The following is a 17,882-nucleotide window of genomic DNA, read 5'->3' on the forward strand; positions in this document are numbered from 1 at the left end:
GCTTTTCCTACTGTGACACATCAAAATCTGTTAAAAAGGCCTTTTGCTGTACTGTAGAATACAGTTTTACATATCTCTAAGACAACCTGATCAAGAGAAAATAACAATAGCTTGTGTCCAACCACCAAATCCAACAGTATTTGCTGAAATATCTGCTGCATTTTTCTATTGTATCACTACATGTACACCGCTGTGCACATACATGTGCAGTAAGTGTAAAAATGAAGCCAACCTATTTATCAGCAAAGCTATAAGTAACACTGCTTTCACTGATTGATGTGCCAAGGGTTCTTAGTTCAAGTGATGTCATGCATGAATATACTGCATTTTATGAATTTTTTAATGTCTTAAGCAAAAGAAATACTACATTTGTGATGTAATGTTTGTGGATTTTTGGAACTAGGTTCATTTTATGTCTGCTGGTTTTTTTTTTTACTTAGGTAATGACATTGAAAGATTTATGTATTTTTAAAAGTTGTCATGTCATGTATCTGTGCGGCAGGCCATCAGTCATTATCCGATGTCTATCTGTGCAGGCTGGGCAGGTTGCAAGGCAGGAGACATACTGTGACTGTCATAGCCCAAACACATGACTGCTGTCACTGCATACCTGTGGGACACTGTATGTGTGTGTGCATGAGCGTGTACGTGTCAAAGGGTCAGGGTATGTATTGCCACCCATAGCAACTGTTGCCATGAGGATACGAAGCTGTGCTGTGGCCTATGGCTTTTACACCTGCCTTCACTGATTGGTTTAGTTTGAGTGAACACCCCCGCCTCTCATAGCCTATTGGCTGATTTAACAAGCCAGTCCTATAAGGAGGTAGTCCTCACCTTTGTTTCTTACCAGCCTCCTACTTCAGAGTTTTTCACTGGAAAGGAAACCAAAGAATCACGCACAAGCTGTTTCAATGAGTTTCCAAACGTGAGAGAACTAAAGAGAGTGTCTTGCACTCCACATATGAAGGTGTGTGTATGTGTTTAAGCTGGAAGTGTTTGTTTTCCATGATGAGTCTGAAGAACAGGAGATTCTCACTGGACAGCTCTGTGTGAGTACTTTTCTGTGTTTCCTCCTTCAGGATCCTTTGTCATATTTAGTTGAGATTAGACAGATATCAGTCTCACAAACTAGTGTAAACGAGTCATCTTAGCATCAGGTGTGCAGTATATTGTTGTTATGTCACCAGTGTTTGTGGCTGGTGGTTTACAAAAGTGAAACCGTCCTCCAGAGATCTGATGCTGTTGCCCAGAGACTGCAGACTAACCACAGGTCTAACAGGCTGACAGGTAGCCCAAACAAAGGGAGAGAGTCAATACAGTCGATATTCAGAGAGGTTTCTCAAGGACTCTGGAGCTAGTTAACATCTGCTTTCACATAAAGGAACTATTCAAACTGATAGATATTCGATTTCATGCACAAACAAATAGCAGTAGCATATTCACTCCTTTTTTACTTATTTACTCTTCAGTCAACAGTGCTGCTGACAGATAAAAAGATTGCCTTGTTGATGCTTTATGTAACAAATCCTGTGCGTCTGTGAATGGTCTACATTCATCTCTGTGAGAAATAAGACTTCACCCGATGAGAACAATGAAAATGAAGATAATGAAGTGTTTACCATCAGCAACCAGGAGATGTTTTGATCCACTTTCTGAACATTGAAATCTTGTTCCCACCGGGGAGAAAGTACATTAAGTATTTGTAAGATTTCTTTACTTAATATTGTTCTATTTCTGTCCCACCTGTGTGTGTTTTTTAAAAGCGGACTCATAAGTGTTGATCAGTCTGACATTTATCTCTTGCTCTCTCGGGACTCTCTCCTGCAGTCTGGAAGGAGCTGGAGTCCTCAGCACTCGCAGAAGCAGCAACATCAAGTTCAGTAAGAAATCTAATCTTGATGATGCCCGACTGGAGATCCAGGAGCTAAATCAAAGCATCAACACTAACATGTCCCTCAGGTAGACTCTGCTTTCAACAATTGAAAATTTAAACTTGTGCCCAGGCGTAGTCCTGATCAAATCCTTATCTTTGTTAGCATTTGACCTCTTTTTGTGTCTCCAGGGAGCAGACCATAGCAGAGGAAAACCTCGACCGAACAGATGGGCTCATTACAAGTAATGTAAGTCTGATTTGCATCATCCTGCTCCCTACTGTTCCCTGTGACATACAGCACATATTTTATCACATTTTCTTAGCTTTGCAGCACAGGTACAATCACAATCTTTTAATTCAGATGGCAAACACCAAACTTGCTTCTTGTGTATTCAAAAAAATCCAAGATACTATATGTCACACAGTTGTGTATCAAATCAAATAAACGTTTACATATTTTTGTCCCACAGAGCTTCCTGAAGTACAATAAAACTTTCCACAAACTGTTTCAAGAGATTCCTGAAGGGGAGAACCTGACACATAGTGAGTTGAGCTGAGTTTGAGAGTCTGTTACTTATTCGTTGATATTGATTATGGAGATCACGTCACACTGTGTCCTTTTTACCGTTTGCCACTAATGTTTTTGCTGGCCTCTGCTGTCTGATTAAGTGCTGCCTGCTACTTTGTTTGCCAAACGGTCCGCAGTGAATAAGGAGCTGAAACACTTTAGTAAATGATTCAGCAGGCATGCCACTGTTGTCTAGGTGACACTGAAGGGCTTTTTTTCTATAATACTTGCCACTTGTTACACTGTGTGTGTGTGTGTGTGTGTGTGTGTGTGTGTGTGTGTGTGTGTGTGTGTGTGTGTGTGTGTGTGTGTGTGTGTGTGTGTGTGTGTGTGCGTCTCCATTGTAGCTTTCACCTGTGCCTTGCAGAAGGAGGTGCTGTATCACGGAAAACTCTTTGTTTCAGAGAACTATGCATGTTTCTACTCATCTGTGCTGCTCAAAGACACCAAGGTAACACTGTCAGTTGCACTACACTGAAGCTTAATCTGCACTGGGGAAATAATTTAACACTGAAATGTCGCAACAGCAGTGTCACTTTGAATATTACAATCACAATTCAGGCTATTTAAATATGTTTTAAATTTCAGGTAACATTGATAAAACAGCTTTTTGCACTCACATGCCCCAAACGTTGTTAAGGTGTAGTCAATGTTAACATTACCTATCATGGGAATAGAGAGAATAGCGCAAGCTTGTTCTTTACCTTAGTCATGTGTGTTTCAGGTTATATTGAAAATTATTGGACCACTTGCAATATGACTGTAATATGACTGTAATGTGACTGTAATGTCCTCTTTAAAGCTGTGACAGTAACAAAAGTATTTTCTCAAAAACTGTAGGTGGTGATCCCCATGTCCAGCGTCCAGGATGTGAAGAAACAAAACTCGGCCTTGTCCATGTTGTCAATACAAACTGTTGATGGAGAGAAGGTCAGACTACACACTTTCAAAATATATTTTAGTGCGTTAAACTTTTACCAAACACTCAATTTGTTGTCCTTTATTGTCTTTGTTCTGTAATTTTGCTTCCCTTTGTAGAGCACTTTTTGTCATATGTTGTACAAACCATAAAGCCCTCTGAGACAAATTTTATGATTTGACAGCTATGACAGGTAATACAGTATAATCATGCAATTAAAGGATTGCTGGATTGCGAAAAAAAAAGTAAAATCTCATCATTGTCAAGTTCTCAAAAAAAGCTTTGATCATCTCACCGAATTAGCTATTTTTAAACGTATTTATGAATATCTGCATAATGCGGCTCCTGAGGTGCAAAGTGACATACTGAAACCTCTCAAGGGTTTGTGTCTCCGTAACATGACATATATCTATTGGGAATAGTAATCATAAAACCTCCTTTCAACAGATGTTTTTCTCTGTTGTTGAACTCCTTACCCACAGAACTCAAAATAGATCCTTAATGGCATCATTTTAAGCTCAGACTGAAATAGTTTTTAAAGAGGGATCAAATATGAATGATAATGTGCATTTATGATATTTTTCTTGTGTTATTATTGCTCTGTGTTGCTTTGTATATGTATTATTAGTAGTAGTCATAGAAATAGTAGAAGTAGTAAAGTATTTATAAGTTAATAAATCAGTTAATAATAACAACCATTAATTCAGCCTAATCAATAACAGGAAAGAAGTGAAACTGACAGCCAAGATTTCAAATTAACTTCCTTGAACACTGTTTCTTTTGTTCCAAGGATTAACCTTTTCTCCTTCTTCTTTCCTCCTTTTTCTCTCTCAGTACTCATTTGTGTCTTTGAGGAACCGAGAGATGTGTTACAAAGTCCTCGAAAGTCTCCGCTCACACACACAGGTACAGCGTAGGTGCTCTGCTAATCTGTGAGCATGTGCAGTACAGACATCATTTCTTAAAGAATTTTTCAGTCATGTCCCTCTCTTACACAGGAGGAGAGTGCCAACAGCAGCCCTCGTGCCTCTTCTGGAGAGAATGAAGCTGATCACGATGTGGTAGGTTTGCTGTTCATCATCCTCAAACAAAGCAGGAATTGCAACGTTCTTGTTATAGATGAGTGAACATGACGTGTATAATGCAATGAATGATGACAAAGAATTGAACCTTCAGCATCCCTGTCCTTGTGTAATCTACAGCTCTCCAGTTATTCCAGTTTGGAGGACAGTGGAGATCGAAATCTGAGCAGACAGAACAGCATTGAGCTTGACAACAATTTTCCACAGCTGTCCAGCGAAGGTGAGAGAAATTCCGTAAAAACAGCATAAGAAAAGAAACATAGAAAAGTGCAATACTGAGATCTTTCTTGCTGAACTGAAATATCTTAGCAGTACCACCAAATGTAACAAAAACTGAATATATTTGCGTCTTTTCAGCTCCCACAAGATGCGATTCCACTCGTCTAAGCAGCTCAACAGATGAAGACAACAGTGGTATGTGTAAGGGCTCGCAATAAACAGACACGTACGCTTAATATCTACTTGAGTTAACCATAACACACAGGGGGAAGTGTCATTATAAAATAAAGGGCTTTTTCTCTCAATCAGGTGTATCATGGATTTGGGGGATACTTGAGAGGGTTGCACCGTTCTTCTCTCTCCAAGGAACGAGCAATCTCAGTGTCCTCTTCCACATCTACGTGATACTGTGAGTATTTCTCACAGCGAATGCTCCATCGGCAGTGGTTTAATGTAACTAAGTACATTTACTCAAGTACAATTTTGAGGTACTCAATGTAATATAAAGTCTCATTTTAAATGTAAAATTAACTACCGGGAATGCATCAGTAATAATAATGCAGTACTACCATATAAAGACTTGCAGGGGTCATTTTGGTGCAGAATGAGTAGTGTTACATTTGATACTTTAAGTATATTTAGCTGATACAACCTCTGTACTTTTATTTAAATAAGATTTTGGATTCAGGATTTCCTGATTTTAGATTGTGGTATTACTAATTAAGAATCTGAAAGCTTCTTCCACCACTATCTGTCTCTATGCTGCTTGACACACAGCATTTTACCAATACTGTTTTGGAAATATGTTAACATAAAAAAGGTTCCAATAAGACCTAATAGGAATTTAGACGCATGTTAAAACAGACCATGAGGACTTTTTGGGAGTAATAATAGGCTGTAAAAACTGCTTTGTGGAGATTTTTTTGCACATCTCATGTAGGACATTTTGGTATGTTGTCTTTCTGGATTGGCTTGGAGGAAAGGAAAATGATCTAATCCTCAAGATGTGCTTGAACTCGGTTATATAAATGTTATCACAATGTTCACTCAGGCTTCATGTTGATATAATTTACTGATATGTTATTGTTAGCACTGTACGGTATGTACCTACCCATTTTAGAGTGATTCTGAAACTTAATTCTTTCTAAACAATGCACTTTCACCTTGTGAGTGACAGTGTCAGATTATATGTATAATTGCATTCAGGACAATACTGTGTGTTTGTAGAATGGTGTTGCTCCTGTTGGTGTCTGGGTACATTGGGCTGAAGATCATCGCACTGGAGGAGCAGCTGAACTCTTTGGGAGCCCTGACTGAGATGTCCTTACAGCACAGAGAGTGAGTACACACATACACGTAGAAAAAGAAAGCCTGTCAAGAGGAAAAACTATCAAGGCATAGAAGGAAGTCAGTTGGGGACAGGCGGGAGAAAGGGTGAGATGGCTCAAACCGGTTTTGTAGACTTTTAAAACCATTACTTGCAGATGAGATAAGACATGAACAGAGTAGTTCTACTGGTTCACGACAGCAATGTGGACAAAAGATAACTGATCACATTCCACCAAAGTCACACCCACCAGGAAGTTTGATTATAATAATTCTGCATGTTCATGATTATGCTGGGCACCCATTTTTACAACAGTGCCACTTCTGTTCCAATTGCTCCAATTGTTATAGGTTAAACTACCCTGTAGTATATAAGTAGTTAACAGGTTCACAATTTCTCAAGTCTGTCTTAAAACAACAGTCAGGTGCCCTTATGAACACTGAAATAGGTTTTTGTCTCTGTAAACATCCCTCCTGTTCATACTGGACATAAACAGATCTCTTCCTTATATGCTTTCAATGTAAGTGAACTGTATAAGTTAGTCAAACCAAACCAAACTTATACCTTCCAGAGTTTTCTTAGTATAAACTCCCTCTTTGTGTTTCCCTGGACAGTGTTTACCTGTTGAGCTGTGATGGAAATATAATAACAAAAAGGGGGAATTAGGCACTGAAACAACTAACTTTGAAAGATATCTACTTGATTTGACTCATTTGGATGGCTGAAGCTTCATATTAGCTCCAGATAAACTTTTAAATACATTTTTGCACAGAAGGAGGACTGTGGATTTTGTCCCTCATCACTTACATTGAAAGCATATAAGGAAAAGATCTGTTTATGTCCAGTATGAACAGGAGGAATGATTACAGCAAGAAAAAAACTATTTCATTGTTCATTTTGGCTCCGGGCTGAGAAATTGTGAACCTATCCTTTAACTCCACCTCAAATAACAATCTGACCTTGAGTCAGTCTACCTAATGAATACTTTTACTTTTGACACTATAAGCACATTTTGTTGATATTACTTTTACTAAATATACTGCAATTTTGAATGCAGGACTTTTACTTGTATATTTTATAATTGTAACATTGCTTTTGGATCTGAGTACTTCCTCCACCACTGTGTTTAACTCATATTGTTTTTTCCTCTTTTGTAGTTATCAAGAAACGTAGCCGGTGGCGGAGACTGCGACAAACAAATCCTTCCAGGAACTCATGCAGTGTGCCTCTCAATTAAGATCCTGCTGCACTCTGATCCACAGATCTAGACAGTCTCTCAAAAGCATCTTAGCACTGAGACTCCATTTGACATATAGTGCAGTACATCTTTCAAGGAAAATTCCTATCCCCTCACAGTATAAATTATACTCCCGTGTTAGTGCCATGTTCTACAGGATGCAGGTCAGCAATAAGATGCTTTTGGGATGTTTGAACCTGGCCACACGTGGTGAACTACATGGATGACTGACTTTGTTGGCAGAGAGGCGCAAGGACAATATTTCTGTAAGTAGTCTACACTAATTCTCTGCTGACAGATCAAAAACTGAAGGAAGGCTCCCCTGCACTGAGCCATATGGAGGCAGCCTGCTGGAGTCATGTGCATTTCCTGGCCAGTGAACAGCTGAGCTCAGCTAGCAGAGGTTGCTGGGAGTCTTGCGGCCATCGTTTTGTTGGATCAGACACAACCCGCAACAATGAAACACACTGGAGTCAATCTCAGCAAGAAGATAAAGGAAGCACTTTGTTATTTCCTGATTTTGAATAATTTGTGTGTTATGAATTTGAGAGTCCAAACTGTGGAAATGAACTGCTGGGATCTAGTAACGAGACTGTTAGTGACAGTAGTCAGCCAGCAGAGGGCAGTCACTCCCATTAAACTCCACTGATGAGGCACCATGGCAGGACTTGGTTCACTTGCACTTCAATAAATTCAGGCACTAAACCTTCTTCAAAATACAAATAGTACTTAAATAAATATTGGGGAATTTGTTACATTCAGGGTTCATTTTCAAATTTTGAACAAAGGATTTCCATAACTTTAAACCAATTTTCATGACATGTCATCTGTGAATTCTGTGTACTGTATACCTAAAAAGCATGTATTATACAGTGTGTGGCATCAAAATACTTGACATGATACTTTACTGATCGTGTCTGTTCTACCACTGCATGGATTTTAAAAAATTACTGTAGGTCATGTTTAAAACCGATCTTCATCAATTCATTAAAATATCTGACACTATTTTCCGAGACTGTTCTGAAACCTTTTTTGTCTTGTATTATTTTTCTTTTTTTGGAAAATGACGTTTCCAAATTCCATGACTTCTCCAGGTTTTCCATGCCTGTATGAACCCTGAATATTAACTGCTTTGATTCCAGCCAATCTTGGAGGAGAGACTTTAAAGGATCTTTCATGTTATTATCATCCAAAACCCAATCTTAGAGACTCATGTTTCAACCAGATGCTAACTGTTTAATTTATGTACATAAAAACATATGTTTTTGTATCACTGACTACCAGATCTTGTGCACAATCTTATTAACTTATGCACCTTACAAAAATACAATGATTGTTTAAAAATCAATATTATCAGTTTCTTGTTTTTGTACATAAGTGATCTTTTATTATTTTGTTGTCCATAAAAAGGTCAAGATTCAGTCCCATGTATTAATTTCATTACATCATATTCTCAGTTCAAAAAAAGCAACATAAAATTACAAATCATAATACAAAGAATAGAATAGGTAAGTACAGTAACCATATAAACAGCCCACTAATATTGTGTAGCCCCCCACCCACCCACCCACTCAACACTGCCCCGCTCAAACTCTAGCACAAAACTCATAACAATACATCAGTTAGTATCAGCAATAAAAAAATTCAAATATACGTCCCGTTTTTTTTTTTGTTTTTTTTAAAAGCGCTTCAATGTTCCAATGCCATGACTTCAGCTTTACCCTCACATAGAATACATAATAGAGATAATGTCCCACCCCATCACTTGCTCTGCAAAACACAATAGACATGCATACAGTTTTCAATGTTCAATCCCCCCACCCCCATCGATAAACATTCAGGGCCAGAGGATACAATATACCATAGTGGTGCATCAATAAAACAGCAAGTTTACGCCCCGTTTCTTTAACCAAACCCCATGAGAGGTGGATCCAGTGGTTTCCCTGATAACACGACCTGTCCAGGAAAAAAAAAAACTGAGGCCTTCATCTGTTTTCGGAGAGAGGCGATAATTCTCTCTAATTCTTTTGACAGCTCAGATCCCTGGTTCAAGATGGTAACAAATTTCCATTATTTAAATATCCGAGACACAAAGCACAGGATGAGAATGGAGAGATTCCCTGTTTGAAACGATGACAGGAAGCGAGTGGTGTCGGGTAACATTCCCACCGCTTACTAAGACCCACTTGTACTCCCAAAAATGGAGTAATCAGACCAGTGCTAGTTCAGTACATGTTCCCTTTAACAAAACGCAGCTACTATCACTGAACCTGATGGGTCTCCTGTGCAGCAGACACTTTGTGTAGATCTGAATGAACTGGACGAGATCGCAAGGTGATGTGGTGCTAGCCTGCAACCATAAAACCAGTTTGTGTACTTTTTCCTAGGTCTACACACAGTTCCTCTTAGTACTGTTTCAGAACGGGATGCTAATATCCTTAATGCTGGCCTGTTGAAGACAGTCAATAATAATGAAGACACACAAACTTACATTTTATACCCTTATTACACTTTGGATGCTTTGTACAATAGTGCTGAACTTAAGACCTGCTTTTGTCATGCTTGATCTGATATATATAAATGTGTAAATATACTGTGTTCTACAGTACATGTGTTATGTGTGTATGTATGTGTATGTTGTGTTTCAAAGTGTGTGTGTGTGTGTGTATGTGTGTGATGATGTGCAAAAGGTGTGTGTGGTGGAACCTGCACCACACCAACAGTGAGAGGCTCAAATATGGCTTGTGTCAGACATAAAGCGTGCTGCCACCCATAAGAGAGCTCCCGTACATTAGGGCCACAGAGGTTAAACAGAGCTAGTAGGCATGATGTCCCGTCCTGGCACCCCGTCTAGATCACATTGTTAGTCATGGTTCTGAAACAAATGATCCATGGCCCTACACTACAACTAACACATTCTGACTAATTACATCGAGACAAAAACATTTAAAAAAAAAAAAAAAAAATGTGCTGAGGGTGAATATGAACAGGAGGCCGTCTAACCTGGGTGATGAGTGCTACTGGAACAAGACTTGGAAAACAAACTGTGCTACAAGACTAGAAGTTTATCAGCATTACAGAGAAAAGATTCTGATGAAGCACGATTATTCTGAACAAAATGGACATAATCCTCATCTGTTTGGTGAAACTGAGCCGCTCCCTTTTCTTTAAAAGACTCCAAATCCAACGAAAGCATCAAGCTCCCCATGGGTCTGTTCACCAGAAGAGACTACAACATATTCACAGATCTCAAACTGCACTTCACACTTAATCTGACTTATTCCTGCTGTTACCAGGCAAGTACAAGTCCAACCCTTTAACATTAAACAACAGCAAATACTTAAGAACTACCGCCTTCTGCTTAGAACCAAACAATCTGACATGAAAACGACTCAACAATCCTGCACTTCTGCAATTGATTAATGCCTAAAAATATCCACATAAACAGAGATATCCTCAGTGTGGCTCCCAAGAACCTGTTTCCATTTCAGCCACACTAAATGTTCCAGCCATCTCTGTTGGACTGAGTGGGGAAAAAAAACAATACAAGGAAATCAAAGTCATTCCTCGTAAGTTGCTGCTGCAATTCTGTGAACAGTAAAAAGGCAAAAAGTTACAGCACAGCCAGGGGGGGAAAAAGTGGAAGCTGGCCATCCTGTGATCTTTTCAGATTCAAAAATGAGGGAAAGTGGGAGACACCCAACAGCCATATGAGCTACAACAGTATTCCAGACTAGTCTTCGCATATCCACTTTAACTGACACCAAAGGAAAGGAAATGGACCTCCAAACCACACAGAGGGTAGTTTAGTGTTAGCTGGACAACAACTTGGGAAATCCCCTGGCAGTCAGATGGATGTCCATTAACAGGTAAACAGGTAGTGGAGGGGGAAGGGGAGGGTCACAAGTTTGACCAGTGTTTGTCCACTGAAGAGAGTTGGTCAAACCGTGGAGGTATTCTTCATACATACACACGCAAAAAAAAAAAAAAAAAAAAAAAACCATCAATATTGATAAGTCTCTATAAGCCTCCTTAGTTTGCAGCTGTCCAAGTCATCAGGATGTCCTTCATTTCTTTCAGCACTGCCTCGCTCATACACTCACTCACATACACACAAACAAACATGTGCACACGTTATTAAGGTGTCACAGGTCCATGGAGATATGAATATACACTCACCACTTTCATCCATAACCGCACACATTCATCAACAAGTCACACTTAGACATGACACCTGTGTGCCTTTTTTTTTTGTTTGTTTGTTTGTTTTTTTTACACAAAGCACATTCTTGTTACTTTTTAATACACACGTACACACAAAACGCATCAGTGAAGTCGTTTCATGTCGGTTCTTGGTTGTAGCGTTTCACCACACTCCACCGTACAGATGGATATAGATAATGATATATTAAAAACTGTTCTCAGCTTTAAAACAGGACATTATTTGAAAAGTAACGTAAAAGGTGTGCTGTTCCAAAGACACACAGATGTGACATGTGACCTTTTTAGGTCTAGTTCTCACTCACACTTCACAAACATGCCAACACCCTCTTTCTCACACACACATGCACACACGCGATCTCATTTGTACAAACACAGAGAGGCCGTTGTTTGTTTCTCAGGCATGCTGTGCAGCCAGGTCCTGGTTGATGAAGCGCCGTAGCCTCTCCAGGTACTGACTGTAAAGCTCAATATCGTTGTGACCAGCTCCCTCCACCCAGAGGGGCTCCACGGCCTTGGGACAGCGTTCGAACAGGGCGAGGCCATGAGAGAAGTCGATCACCTCGTCCTCTGTACCGTGGATGATCAGCACCGGAGACGGGATCTTTGACACCTTCTCTATGCTGGGAAACAAATGATGGAAGCAATTAGTGAACCAGGAAAGATTTGATAAAGTTCAGTTCTCTCATTGGCTGCAGCTCTGGTTGTTACACAGCTGGCCAGTAAACACACAAACAGATGTCAGGATTGAGCTATCGATCAGTATTGACCAATAATGACAAAATAATGACCATGTGTATTTTAATTACCATGTCTGAGATACATTCAAGTGATATTCCACCAAACATCTGTCTGTGAGTATCAAACACTGTAGGCTTGATAGGCAGCTGTAAACGATTTGTGGTTTCCTCAACTGGGAGACCATTTATAGATAAAAGAACCAGATGTGAAAGAATGTTTAAGCCAATCCAGTGAATTAAAAACCTGACAATTCAAGTTGCGTCACCACATTGCAGCAAAAATCCTGTAAACTGCTGTACTGTCGTAAAGTAGTCCTGCTCATTGATTTCCAATGTTGCTCACGGTGGTCTAACATAGCCTTTTTTTTTTTTTAACCCTTTGAATCCATATGGTGTTTTTGCTGGTTTCTTACTTTGTGCATTTATAGACTTACAGCATAGTCACTAAATGTGTCATTCAAACAAGTCATATATTGTTTTGGGGTTTTTTTCTCAGGCTATTTACAGCTGCCATCACTTTGCATGTGAGTCCAAGTATACATGCTCTAGGGGACATTCTGAGCCTTGGTAATGTCAAAAAAATGTATCAATAATGCCAAAACAACAACACACCAATTTCATATCACTCATGTTTATCTGATTGTAATTATTCTATATCAGCCAGCAAGACATGAATACATTTTGTGACATAATTCTGATTGATATCACGTATTATTGTATTATTGATATCAATATGATGTTCTTGGAAAATAAGTCTTTTTTTGTTTACATTATGGCCAATCTGTTCCATGGAGTTACATGCTGGATTTGTTTCTCAACACTTCAGTTTACACCCACGCATGGATGCATCAGTAACAAGATAAACTGGGTTACTTAACTGGAGAAAATGTCATAAATTTGATGATCATGAATCTTTTTTTTATACGATTTCATTTCTTGCTTATCCTTAACAGATCACTGTCATCTTTTTAAAGAGTCGGTTCCTCCGATTTTTACAGTCTGTATGATGTTTGTGCAGTAAAGGTATAATAAATATTTCATATTAAAACGTTGACTTTGAGCGGAACATCACTTAAAACTTACAAAAAGTTCCATGTCTCAAGGAGAAAACTTACTTAGGGAAGGCATCAAAGCAGTATGTTTTCTTGGTGTCCGGGAAAGCCACTCTCATGCCAGAAGTGAGAGGAGAGTGCAGGACCACAGCAGCGCACTCAAACCGTGATGCCAAGTCCACTGTGGGGACTGTGCCGATGCTCTGTCCGTAAAGGATGATATTCTCGGGGCTGATGCCGTACCTGAGACACACACACACACACACATCAAGATTTTTAAAAAATGAACAGGAACCGCTTTAATTATGCAAGTGTGTGAAGTGCAAAAGGAACTTCACTTATGGCAGCATATGAGTGTGTAAATTTCCATATCCTGATTAACATGGTTCAGTTAGCTTGCCAGTCTATCACAAAGGAACAACTGCCCATGTTTCATAGTTAGTAATGCACACAGTTTGAAAGAGAAAGTGATAAGCAAATAGAGTATGATGGGCTAATATGATGATTGCCAAGAAATATCAAGTCAATAATAAATATTGTCAGCCATATTAATATATATTTTTGAAAGCAATACAGTAAATTACCCTTCCTATTTACTTTTCCAATTTTCCACTTTCAGTACAGAATTAGCAACAGTGAGAGTTAACTAGTCATTTTTGACTCATAACATAATTGTTATGAGTTTGCTGGTTGAAAACAAAAATGATTAGTTTAGAGTATTATGAGTATAAAAAGTGTAACTGGAAATCCACATAGAAAGCAAGACATGAGTAGCAAATAAGCGCGTTCTGTCTGTTCGATCCACACCGACTCCAATCTGCGTTTGGACGTCTCTGTCCACAGAGGCAGCTGTCCGTCAACAGCAGCTCTTGAGGAGCTGAGAGGACAGCAGCCAGACAAACTCTCTTCTCCAGGCTGAATAACAGCAGAAATTTATGGAACCATAATAGTTTTCATGTTGGCTCTACAAGAAAAAAAAAAATTGACAGTGTTTATATTTATTGATTCAATGATTTTATCTGCCTGTAGTGAAACAGGCAAGGTTATAGGCAGACTTGATCAATCAATCTGAATCACACATTCAGTGTGGATTGATACATTTGATAAAATGGAAGCGTATCTGTTCCGTGAGACATGCAAGTCACGGACTTCAAAAACGCTTCTAAAAACGCTTTCTATGTGGATTGGCCGTAAGACTAACAACAGGCTCATTAACTATACTGGCAGCAGACAAACAAGAGGAATAGTTCTCAGAATTTTAGATGGTACAGCTTCAGGGAGAGCACAGCATGTGACAGCCAATCAACAGCCTGTTTGATAAAGAGCCATTGTTTAGCTTTGATTTGACTGGCTAATGGTCAGAGAGAGTACTGTCGTCAGCAGGGATGTTTGTATAACACTGAGTCAACCAAATGTTATTTTCATAAAAAAAGTTATTGGCCAGTGATGTAAGTGACTCTTTCTGATTTAATATCTACCAAAGACACTTTTACTGGCATTTGGTGCTTGTTGGCTGTTAAATTCAGATCCTGCGTGGATGGGAATGGACAGTTTGTGCCTGCTTACCGAGAGCGCAAGGCATGCCAAGCAGCATCAATGTCAGCGTAAAGGTTCTTCTCAGACGGCTTGCCAGTGCTAACACCGTAGCCTGAGTAATCGTAAGAGAAGATGTTGCAGTTGATGCGTGTCCCTAAGCCGATGTAGAAGCTGCTCATCTGGCCCAGGTCTACTGCATTACCATGGGAAAACAACACTGTGAACCTGAGAGACAAAGGAGGAAGGAGGAAGAAAGAAGAAGGAAGTTAGGCTGCAGGCTGACGCTAAGCAGAGACACTGCTGAACTGGGAAGCCCCATGTGGATGGAAAAACATGAGATATAATTGTATGACTGAGAAAAATATGTTCGCTTCATAAATTTGCTTTGAAAAGTGTTGTAAACAAACTACTTCCCATTTGAAGAACAAGAACACAGACATACAAGGATGTGATCTATGTGTACAGGCACATAGATCACATGTGTACAGGCACATGGATCACACCCTGCGTCAAGGTGCTCAGTGGGTGGCGTGTGACTCACCTGGCATTGGGGGCACAGCGAATGTACATGCATCCAACCCTGTTCCCTCGGTTAGACCTTGTCAGGAAAACATCAGTCACATCCAGCTCTCTCTGCGAATACTGGAACTCTGCTCTCTCTGTGAGATGCAGCTTCCACCTGCCCTCGCTTACACTGCTGCTGCCACTGCTGCCGCCGCCCCCGCCGCCACCTCCTCCTCCACCGCCGCCGCCACCGCCGCCTCCACCACCACCACCTCCGCCTCCGCCTCCTCTGTCACCTCCACTACCAGCACCCAGCCGGGAACGCAGTCCTGGAGCTCCAAGAGAAGGCAGGGCAGCCCCTGAGCCGGACCCAGATGCAGCTCCAGCTCCAGAACCTGGATCTGGGTCAGGGAGAAGGGCATAGGTGGGCTCTGGAGGGAGGAAAGCCAGTTTGGCTGCAATGCGGCTAGGGCAAGGGGGGCAGCAGAACAGGCAGCATAGCTCTCGTATGGACAGACCGTTCATCTTCTGGTAGAAAAAAACAAAACAAAAACAGATGGTTTAATTAGATGGCAGAAAAACAGAATAAGAACAGCATGCAGAAGCAAAGACTTTCATCTCACCTCTACAGTGCTTCCCTGGCTTGTTGGGCGACATTTCACAACCTCTTGACTTTGTACTGAAATTCTTTGAGAAATTTACAGTCTAGCACAAAGGTAAGAGGTTGTGATATGTAGCACAACAAGCTATCAAAGCCCTGTAAACAGAACCACGTTCCTACGCATGTGCAGTGGCATCTGTCATACAAGGAGACTCTCCTAAGACTCAAAATTTGATTGCTGTTATTATTCATTGGAGACGTTTTCAAACAAATTACCGTAACTGTAGCCTTCGTGGCGAGGCAATATATCACCCAGTGCAATGGTGTGGCTCATAATTTTTGGACAACAACAGAGGAATACGATATATCAGACTTTGGATACACACACAAATAGGATCAGTTTGTTGTTTGTTTGGCTCTGCACATGAGATTTGTTGACAATAAGAAAAATGTAGAAAAACAACAGCCTTATCCTTTAAGCTTCAGGGAAAACAAGCAGTGGTACTACATCACACAGCAAAGGCCACATATTTAATGAATGAGGCAGATGTTTAAACTGTCATCTTGTACCTGCATTGACAACAAGATGAGTCGCTACAAGCTTTGCGGGTTCAGCTCAGCAGGTGACTGATAGATTGATTCCATCTGAGATTTGCTTCGCAGTAATTAATCAGAGGAGTATGTTGTAAAGTCAGGAGTTTTTACAAGTTTGGAAAAGTAGAGATAAACAGCAATTTCCTGGGGGAAATCCTTCACAGATGTCCTGCTATGAATGTACCTGGATTCTGAAGTCCTTGGGTCCTCAAATGAACTGGCACACAATGGTGCCAAGGTCCTCTGGTCTAGTCACTGAGCCAGTTGGATCTTGATAAAAGAAGAAATGTGATTTTAATGTGAACACACATTAAAATGACAGCATGAGGCAACATACTGTAAATGGCAACATACGGTCACAGAGGCATGAGCACCTGTTGGTCTGTTCTTTTAGTTCGGCTCTTTCTAAAGCTGCTATGTACTGACATGAAGTGACAAATAATGAATATAAAAAAAGGGACCCAAGCTACCATTCAGTAAAAGTGGTATTTGGAGCTGTGCAAAATTACACTGACACTGGCAAAAAGATCAACAGAAACCTGACATCACAGTTATGAGGAAGAGATAATTTGATTCAAAGATAAGACACAACACGGTTTGATTTCAAGGGTTTGAAACATTATTTGTAATTGTCATAATTTTACAGCTCTTGTAACCAACATACATGTAATAAGACAAAAAGTTATATAGATTAAGACATATACAAAGGTTGCTAAAATATCACTCCCTTAATAAAGTGATAAAGATGCACTGACGTGATCAGAGACATTAGTGACTAATTCAATTAAAACACCCCCTCAGCACAGACAGCGACAGGAGAGACTGACATGCTAACAAGGCTTCATGGTTATCAACGATGCTAACCTCTACGTTAGCCAGTGTCGTTAAATAGCAGTTTTTACACATAGTATACCGAGTCAAAGAGATAAGCAACATATCACTTCTGTAAGTGAACACCAGTCGCTGTGCAGGTTGATCCCAGCAAACAGTATAAATATCATCACTTATCGTTAGCAAAGCAACCAGCTATCGGCTCGCTAGCTCGCTAGCCTCAAAGCTAGCTACTTACCGATTCACAGTATGTTGGCAGACAGGCTGGTGTGCCCCTATATGTACACAGAAGCAGCACAAGACTTCGAAAATCTTCTTTGTGTCTTGACATGGATGGTTTTCCTCAACTGTACTGACAGCTGTTGGTGGCTAGCAAGCTGAAATTTATGGCTACCAGATTTTTTTTCTACTACTGTCCGATTAAATCCGGAAGTGACGTAAGAACGTAGTCCTCTCTCAAAACTTTATTGCATTGTGCCAGGCTGTAATTTATGATCATCATTACATTTATATGATTACAAAGATAGTGGGGTTGTTTATCTATACATAGTTATACACTGAGTTAAACAATTTAAGTG

The 17,882-nt window shown here is 40.0% G+C and overlaps 2 protein-coding genes across 2 annotated transcripts; one reads left to right on the plus strand and one right to left on the minus strand.

The window, feature by feature from the left end:
* The first annotated feature begins 815 nt into the window (after positions 1-815).
* LOC122993866 (GRAM domain-containing protein 2B-like) lies at positions 816-8,775 on the plus strand. Its single transcript, XM_044368305.1, has 13 exons — positions 816-1,049; positions 1,828-1,959; positions 2,063-2,120; positions 2,344-2,416; positions 2,789-2,892; positions 3,282-3,371; positions 4,195-4,266; positions 4,359-4,421; positions 4,563-4,662; positions 4,800-4,856; positions 4,971-5,070; positions 5,889-5,999; positions 7,146-8,775. The coding sequence occupies exons 1-13, from the start codon at positions 976-978 to the stop codon at positions 7,159-7,161; spliced, it is 1,050 nt and encodes a 349-aa protein (XP_044224240.1). The 5' UTR covers positions 816-975; the 3' UTR covers positions 7,162-8,775.
* An 85-nt stretch (positions 8,776-8,860) lies between these two features.
* LOC122993867 (alpha/beta hydrolase domain-containing protein 17A-like) lies at positions 8,861-17,745 on the minus strand. Its single transcript, XM_044368306.1, has 6 exons — positions 17,543-17,745; positions 16,658-16,743; positions 15,316-15,806; positions 14,805-14,999; positions 13,302-13,481; positions 8,861-12,069 (listed from the first exon to the last, which is right to left on the minus strand). The coding sequence occupies exons 3-6, from the start codon at positions 15,801-15,803 to the stop codon at positions 11,844-11,846; spliced, it is 1,089 nt and encodes a 362-aa protein (XP_044224241.1). The 5' UTR covers positions 15,804-15,806; positions 16,658-16,743; positions 17,543-17,745; the 3' UTR covers positions 8,861-11,843.
* Between the last annotated feature and the right edge of the window lie 137 nt (positions 17,746-17,882).

The sequence above is a fragment of the Thunnus albacares genome, chromosome 12, assembly GCF_914725855.1.
Source record: "Thunnus albacares chromosome 12, fThuAlb1.1, whole genome shotgun sequence".
NCBI classification, from domain to species: Eukaryota; Metazoa; Chordata; class Actinopteri; order Scombriformes; family Scombridae; genus Thunnus; species Thunnus albacares.